The sequence below is a fragment of the Phaseolus vulgaris genome, chromosome 9, assembly GCF_000499845.2.
Source record: "Phaseolus vulgaris cultivar G19833 chromosome 9, P. vulgaris v2.0, whole genome shotgun sequence".
Classification (NCBI taxonomy): Eukaryota; Viridiplantae; Streptophyta; class Magnoliopsida; order Fabales; family Fabaceae; genus Phaseolus; species Phaseolus vulgaris.
In genome coordinates this window covers 21,372,717-21,381,178 of record NC_023751.2, presented here as the reverse complement: position 1 = coordinate 21,381,178, position 8,462 = coordinate 21,372,717, and the positions used below count along the sequence as shown (strand labels likewise).

The window sequence follows — 8,462 nt, the reverse complement described above, 5'->3', positions numbered from 1 at the left end:
TTTGTCATTTTGAAAGCATTAGTTAGTGTTTGATTGCTTAGCCTAATTTGATTATTATAAGGTTGGGATGATTTATTCATGTTGGCTATATTGTATATATTTTTGTTCGTTGATGAACTATTGCTTAACTCTCTTATCTCTTATTTTGCCACCTAATAGTGTAATTCCTGTTTCTTATTATTAAGTAAAATATCTGGCTAAAGGCCACCTAGGATACACCATGGAATATTAATGTTTGCTGGCTTTTATTTTCACAATTTTAATCCACTTTCACAAAATTCAATTCATAAAATTCTAAAGTGGGTCTATCATTTATCATCAATAATAAGAATTTGTTTATGGGTTAATATGATTTTGATTTATTTTATTTTTGTATTTATTTGCTTGAAGTTGTGTCTAAAAAAATATTTTTATCTTTTAAATTTCAATAATTTAGAATTTGTATTTGTATTTTATTTTATTTTTAAACTAAAAGTAAAAAATTAAGAATTAAAAAACAATATATTCAACAACTTAAAGTACAAATAATAATTAATATACACAAACAAGATGTCAAATAGATGAACAAGTTGATGAAATTCTTTCAATCAATATATATATATATATAGAATTTCATCACTATATATATATATTAATTCGGCTAAGTAGATAGGACCTAGAAAACTATTTATTGGCTTCGTCTTCTTCCTTCTCTCAGTCGGTCAGTCTGCACTTCAACTTACTCCTTTCGTCCTCCTACAACTTCTGGAGAATGCCGAATGAGGTACCTGCAAAAGACATTCCGACGCTCAAGGCAACAAAGGACGCTCGGCACTCGGATGTGTATAGTAATTAATGACTTGTTCTTTGAATATGCGCTATTTATATTACTTTATTGGGCTTACCTTATTGGACCGGAATAATGAGGTGGGTCGTACTTAGAGGTGTATTACCTAATTCATAATGATGGTTTAGCTTTGCAGACCTTGATTGAGCGTTAATGAACCGAGGGTGTCGATCGTCCTACGCGAACATGTCATTCGATGGGCTCGATTATGGGAGTCGAGTCTGGTGTTGACCGTTCGGTCATACCAGTATATATATATATATATATATATATATATATATATATATATATATATATATATACACATTTTCTAACCCTTCCTTTTCTACAAATATATCCGTGTAAACATAAAAAAACAGGGAATGGTAGCATATATCTATGCAAACTTTCTGTCATGCATTCTAGTCTTCTATAAAGATTGGTCTGGGAGAGAGAAAAAAAAAATGAAAGCATTCTATATAAATTACGTTAAATTTTAAGGGTAGAGTCACCCCTCAGTCCGATTCACAAAATCCTTGGAAAACTGCACACTGCTTTGGCATTGAAGCCTGTGTCTCTATAAGAAAGACAACAAAAAAAGGAATAATTACAAGTTAGATATTTCTACACAATGTAAACCATGCCAACCTCCAAAAGAGAAACTGGGGGGACCTTAAGTGCTACATCAGGGCCTCTACAATTCCTTCTCAAGAAATTGTATCCATAATTAAGTGCCAATTTCTTTAGGACAGATGAGCCTTGCTTTGCTCTTACATGAGAATGTCCAAGAATGAAAGCAATCCCAGCTTCTTGACCAGTATAAAGATCTTCCAGTTCTTCCTGCATTTGCACCCCCACCTCAGACCTTGCATCACCCTCAGGCTCATAGTCAATAGCAAACCTCACTCTCCTCTCATTCACTGTTGGTTCCATCTCAATAACATCAGTCACACTTTGAACTGTAGGGAACCCAACAGATACACTAGCTTGCTGTATACTCTCACCACCACTCTCATATCCTGGTTGGATGGAGAAACCAGTTGTTCCAATAACAGTTAGTCTGTGACTTGATGATTCATTAGAGTTTGAGACATCATCCTCAATGCTCATGCTACTCCTCCTACTCCGGTACCAATCATATTGGATGAAATCTGCAAGCCTTGCTACCAGTTCAGACTCAAATGAATCAACATCTTGATGAACATCACGATATCCATATCTGACTATACACCTGTAGGACCGATGAGCAGGAGGTCCCACACGCCCCACAAGATACCTCTCAGCAGCAGGAACATGAGGGACAGGCACTGATTTCACACACACAAAAACAAGGATGCGATGATATGCAGGGAGGTTGGTGACAAAGCGGGAGAAGTTTGCTGGGATGCCAGCTGTGAGATCAGTGAACACTAGTCCTATTCCTGGAACTCTAGCAATTCCCAAGCTAGGACCTAAGGCTAGAAGCCAATCTAGTGATACCTTGTTGTGAAGGTCATATTCATATTTTCTGATGGTTGCGTAGTGCCAAAGGAACATTATAATCATGAGGAAGAGGGCCAGAAGGATAGGTAACCAGGCACCCTCACAAAACTTTGTCAGTGAAGCTGAGAAATAGAGCAGTTCAATAGAGCCAAAAAACAACAGGAAGCAGAGTGCTACTATGGGGGGTTTATGCCAGCAAACTACGATTACCAGCGAAGTAAGGCATGTCGTTACCAGCATCACAGTCATCACTGCTAATCCTGCACCGAATAAAGATTGATTTAAATGTCATTCTAATTAACACAAGATACCTAATGTCTCCGAAATCAAGAAATCTCCAATTCACCTAGGGAAAGTAAATGTTAAGAGTAAACAATAAGTAGGGTAAACCCCAAGGATCTAGCATAAAAAATTATGATAGTGGAAAGAAAATTTCATGCTTTGTAAAAAAGAAAAAACCATGATTCAGTCAGTGTTGCATAAATGTAACAGTTACCTGAAGCATTTCCCATGTGTTTTGTGTCCCTGAATCCAATGGTCACAGCTATACAGAGGATCATTAGTAACCAATTAATTTCAGGAATGTAGACCTGACCATGTATCTTGTCAGATGTATGAACAACCTTGACTCTTGGGAAGCAACCTAGAGATTGGCTCTGGTTTATGATAGAAAATGTTCCGCTGATGATTGCTTGGCTTCCCACAACTGAAGCTAGAATAGCTAAGATAAGCACTGGCCACCTCACACTTTCTGCAGCCAAAACATTGTATAATGTTTTCTATAATATGCTCTATACCAAGCAAGGACAATCATATACATACTTCCAGGAAACTAACAAAGGCATTATAGATAAGTTCATATATACAACCACATTGCCAGGAGTTTTTCCACCTAGCTATTTATGTGGCTTCCTTCCAATTTTACCACCTTCAGACTAGAAAATAATTGTAAAGTGAGCTAGGACAAGGAATACCTGGAACTGAGACATAGAAACTGATTTGTAGTTCAGAATCATGATGATGTGACAAATAAGCAGCTTGTCCCATGTATGCCAATATAAGCGCAGGATATACCAGAAAGGTGAATGCAGTCTGCACATGACAAACTGTTAGAAGACCTTTTCCTGGTTAAAAATGACCTTCCAGGCCCATAAGAGCTGTCAATATTCCAGGAAAGAAGTAGGGAAATAGAAAATGTGAAAATAGAATTAACCAACCTGAATGGCCATATATGAGAAATGGCCAAGATCAGCAAACATAGCTTCTGAGCCTGCACACAAGGTCAGCATAAGAATTCCTTCATGTGCTAAACAACATCATGTTGAAGCAACCATAGATACTTTACAACGCTCCGCGAAAAAACCAAATCTATTGGGGTCATATCTCTTGCTTGATTATAATGAAAGTAAACTAAATTTGTTTATGTAAATAACACCATGCCGTTGAATATTTTTAGGGGAATAATATTGGAGGAGCATCCTGAATCGATTCAAAAGTCTTACTAAAATAACAAGAGAAGAGTTTATTCAAAGGTAAATGTTCACATAGAAATTAATCTGAATCTGATTTGGCAAACTTGTCCGTATTTCTAGAAGAAAACAGAAAGAAAAATTAAAATGGGTTTCTCCACAAATTAAAAGTAGCTTATACATAAGCTAATTTGTAGAAGGTTCATTCTTATTTTTTACTTGTATACAAGTTAATTTTAACTTGTAGATAAATTTCTTTCATTTTTTTTCTTATTTGTTCTCCTAGAAGTACATATGCAGAAGTTTCTCTAGACAAACTCTATCTCTTAATTTAATCATAATTTTTTACCAGGAGGTTGCAGAAAAGACAACAACTACACAACATATGTATTTTTGTAGATAGGCACACTTTGGAATTTAATGAATATGTTATGCAGGTGTACCGTCCAAGATATTATACTTAACCATATATATGAATTTTCTATATTTACCTGTTATGCACAGCAATATTCCACCCAAAGACATCCATCCACTTATCCTTGTCTTCTTCAAGAACTTGAACATATAATATGGAGAAAGAGCTTTATATACATGTGGATTCCATTTGAATATATTATATAATCCAAGGGTGCTGATGCACAACAGCCATGCTAACACAATTGGAGCAAAAAGGAATCCCACCCTATGTGTACCATAGTGTTGTAGTGCAAACAAACAAACCAGTATGAAGCAAGTGATGGGAATCACAGCATCTGCAAACGCATATCAACAGGTTCAAATACAAAAACAAGGAAGAAATCCTGCAAACTAACCATTTCAACAATTATGATAAGCTATGAGTGAAATTTTTAAGTATTTTATTCTAAACAGATACACACTACTTCATTTTTTTTTCAAACTTCAATAGAAATACAGAGAATGACATTAGTGAAACTTACACTGGTGGTGTTTCTTGGACATAGATACCTCAAGACCAGATACTGCCGAGAAAACTACACAAATGGATGGCCAGTCAAGGAATTGATAAGAAAATATTTGTATAAAATATGGTTAATAAGGTGGAATCTTACCAGAAATGGCTGGGGTAAGTACTCCATCCCCTATTACCATACAAGTCCCAAGAAGAACCACGATTAGGAGAACCGTATGCAAGCCCTTATATTTCTCAAGTACCATCTTAAATCTAGAAGTATCTTTCTCTGGAGGCTCCTCCATCTTATATGTAGAAAGCGCTTCATCCGCATGTTGTCGATTTGGTAGGAGACTAACTTTGGCATGCCTACAAATCAAGGAATATAGAGCAAATGTACCCCCTGCAGAACCATGCAAGAAAACCATAAAAAAGAGCTGAAGCGGCATATCGGCTTCCCTCATTTTCATTCAAATGCTTACCCTCTCCATTATCATCAGCTCGAAGAACTACAAAGACGTATTTGAATAGTGGCACCAGTGTCAGAGTCCAGAATACAAAAGAAAGGGCACCGAAAATCTCTTCATTGGTCTCTGAATGTTCAATATCTTCCGCAAATGTGCTCGTGTAAACATACAAAGGAGAAATGCTCAAGTCCCCATATACCACACCGAGGCTTTGGTAGGCCAAGAGCATAATAGTCTTCCAAGAGTCCTTCTGAAATGCAAGTTGGCATCTTACTCTTTTAGTATTCATTTTGAACTAAAATTTTATGTCCAGCAGTCCCTTATCAGCCAATGAAGAAACCACATACAGTATGAAACGTTTCATGCTTTGTTTTTGCAAAGTTTTTCCAAGTTAATGCACTAACCTTTGAGGTATCCCAACACTTTCTGGATTCAAGATCCATTAGCTTCACTTCTGAATGATCTCCACGCAGAAGGTATCAGCTTTAAGCACACTTGTAGCTGCAGATCTGCCCTGTGCAACAGCACCACCTATGTTACATAAAACGAAGGAACTTGCACTCTGAAACAAGAGAATAAAGGAATCTCAGACCAACAATTACAACCACCCATCTTGTGTGCCCACAATCAGAGGTGATTAGAAGAAGGAAGACATTCACTCACTTTTGGATAAACTCACATGACATCCATATCTCTGTCAAATCTCCCTGAACAGTGGGCACAATTTTTTATTTCTTCAAAACTTAAGAAGGGCAGAAGAAACCCAAAAAGCAGTATTCCTAAGATAATATTTTTCCATTAAATCACAATTCCATATAATAATATATTCAAAGGAAATAGTGCAGAAGAAAAAAAGGTAAGAGATTAAAAAAATAGCATTATGAAAAATATTTGTGGTGAAAGAATCCACAGGTTGTGTTAGTCAGATACACTGGAGCTAGAACCATACAAGGAAAGAAAGCAGCAAGTGCATCTCATACATCCCACACACAATCATTCAAATAACCAGTTGTATCATGTGCCACCTTATTTTATCATTTGCCTTTTTGCTTTCTCTTTTAATTTTACCTTCTACCCATTTAATTTCCATTGGTGTGGCTGGACCATGGAGAGATAATAAAAACAAACACTTCACTATTAGCTGGTAAGTCCAACAGGAATGATTAAGCCTTAGAGAGAAAGGAAGCACCTTAGGAAATTAAATCTCTAACAGAAATATGGAGTTGGGACAATGATGGAGATGAAGACAGAACAAAAAGAAGATAATTTTGCGGTCAATTATTATGATGAATGGATACATAAAGTCACAGCAGAAGCAGGAAAAAAGAAAAACAAGAATATAATGAGCCAACCGTCCCCATGAGGTTGACACAAAGCATGATCACGTGATTTAGCGACAGTTACAAGTTCACTAGTCCAAACCCCTGCCCCAAATCAACCCAATTTGAAGGATCACTTATCTTTTTTTGATTTCCCTTCCCTTCTCCCTCACCTTCTCCCTCACCTAATTTATGTAACACAACTCTCTTTTCTTCATGTTAGGTTTTTACGTCATTTTACTTATCCACTACACATCTTTTCAAAATTCATACTTCCCCACCCACCTACCCTTTCAAATTCTCCTTTAGTCCGTTACCAGATAAAGCAGCCAGATCAGTGATGACTCAGTTACAAAAAAATTAGGCTATCAATATATAAAAAAAAAAATAGAGTAAAGTTTTAACTGATGAATTATATAGTATGTTTGATTTCCCGTTTTGTAACGTTAAATTTAATTTTCTTTTGAATTTTCTTGTTGTCTGATTCAACTGATATGCAAGCACACATCTAGATGGAAACATATAATGAAGAATCAGAATTTCAAGTAACGAAGTTTTAAAGAGGTGAGAGGAAGCCAAATGGGGTTAAAAAAGAAAGAGTGAAATTAGTGTCTAAGAAACTAAATTTGGAAAAAAGGAGAGAATGGACCATAATGCTGCAGTGAGCACGGTGGAGTGAGAAAGCAAAGGCATGTGCATCACTATAAATGCTACATTTTGAAAGGTCATGGTACCTGAACAACTGAACGTGCTCCTCACTTTCTCCACCACCCAAGTCCAGGATTTTTACAATTCCTTTATGGAGACATTAATGCCAATCTTTTCCGTCCTTACAACAAATCAACCAAGATGGCTATGTGCTATGCTCTTTTTGAGTCACTTTATCCTTTTTGGCATTCACCCAAATCAACTTTTTTGACCCTTATACCTTTCTTTCAATCACGTCAATATGGGAACGGAATGGGATCACGCAGCATCTAGCATCGTCCCAAAGTCCTAACTTCTGCTCGTGAAAATCACTACTTCACTCAACACGTTTTCTAAAGTGAGTTATATGAATATATCTCATATTTATATCATGGTGCAACGCATGTGCCACGTGGGAATTTTGAGAGGTAGATGATAACGAATCCATGAAACGAATCAAACCTTACCTTGATACATCATTTACTTGTGTATGTGCATGTTTAATGGTGCCACTTTTCACTCCAACCAAAAGGGACAGATACATCCCATGCCGAATTGCAGAGAATTTTATTTTGTTATTTTTTAAGGTTGAAGGATGAGACAATGGTAGAGGCACTGTTATGTTCTAGATTAAACGAACAAGATTGGAGACTGAGGCTGTTAATTTTCTCTACCAACCGACAGTGACGAATGTCGCCAAATAAATTATGGTGGACAAAACAAAAAATTACTATTATTTTTTGGCTTGTAAAGAGAGTAGAACGTGACTAGAATCAGAGGAGGGATGTACATTCCCTTGATAAGGATGTACACTGCCATAATGACACTGTCACTGTCGTTTACAGCTAGTGAAATGTTTTGTTTTTGTTTTTCAACACTAACTGTTAAAAAATTCAACTACATAATGAATAGCACGGGAGTAAAATGAATGTTTTTTCTCACCCTTAGTTGAAATTATTAAAAAAAATACATAAAGTGTGAAAATAGAGTTTCTCCAAAAATATAAATATCTTTTAGTATAAGCTAAATCCAACAACAAATATCTAATCAGGCTTTATAGCAAAAAGTGAAGGGTCACACTAGTCCCCCAAAAAAAGACATGACAAGGTCCTTACACCATGCATAGGTCACCTTCGACTTTCAAGTGAGTTTCCATGCTTAATAAATGTATTAAATTGTCTAGTTAGAAAAGACTTTTCCAGCTTCAAAGTAAATATTGATCACAACAACTTCAACTCATAAGGTTTCAACATTTTTAACTCTCATTGCCCATTACCATCTCTTTCTTTTGTGCAAGCACTTCCTAGCATAAAAAAAATGAGT

The 8,462-nt window shown here is 36.2% G+C and overlaps 1 protein-coding gene across 22 annotated transcripts; it reads right to left on the bottom strand.

Moving 5' to 3' along the window:
- Nucleotides 1–1,259: 1,259 nt before the first annotated feature.
- Nucleotides 1,260–7,696, bottom strand: LOC137821018 (potassium transporter 2). Of its 22 annotated transcripts, none has more exons than XM_068625411.1 (11): nucleotides 7,187–7,696; nucleotides 5,797–5,912; nucleotides 5,538–5,695; nucleotides 5,149–5,383; nucleotides 4,827–5,069; nucleotides 4,695–4,748; nucleotides 4,248–4,508; nucleotides 3,505–3,557; nucleotides 3,262–3,379; nucleotides 2,784–3,038; nucleotides 1,260–2,547 (listed from the first exon to the last, which is right to left on the bottom strand). In XM_068625411.1, the coding sequence occupies exons 3-11, from the start codon at nucleotides 5,574–5,576 to the stop codon at nucleotides 1,430–1,432; spliced, it is 2,376 nt and encodes a 791-aa protein (XP_068481512.1). In that variant the 5' UTR covers nucleotides 5,577–5,695; nucleotides 5,797–5,912; nucleotides 7,187–7,696; the 3' UTR covers nucleotides 1,260–1,429. The 22 variants fall into 22 exon arrangements, with proteins under 22 accessions (XP_068481512.1, XP_068481517.1, XP_068481510.1 ...); XM_068625416.1 differs by lacking the exon at nucleotides 7,187–7,696 and adding an exon at nucleotides 6,486–6,666 and having other exon boundaries at nucleotides 5,538–5,647; XM_068625409.1 differs by lacking the exon at nucleotides 7,187–7,696 and adding an exon at nucleotides 6,486–6,662.
- Between the last annotated feature and the right edge of the window lie 766 nt (nucleotides 7,697–8,462).

What these genes read in the sequence shown, in the direction of transcription:
- LOC137821018 (XM_068625411.1), bottom strand. Translation starts at nt 5,576, where the DNA reads ATGGATCTTGAATCCAGAAAGTGTTGGGATACCTCAAAG. An exon ending in GTCCAAGAAACACCACCAGT is followed by an intron (nt 4,509 to 4,694) that starts GTAAGTTTCACT and finishes ATGCGTTTGCAG; the next exon opens with ATGCTGTGATTCCCATCACT. An exon ending in TCTCATATATGGCCATTCAG is followed by an intron (nt 3,380 to 3,504) that starts GTTGGTTAATTC and finishes TGTCATGTGCAG; the next exon opens with ACTGCATTCACCTTTCTGGT.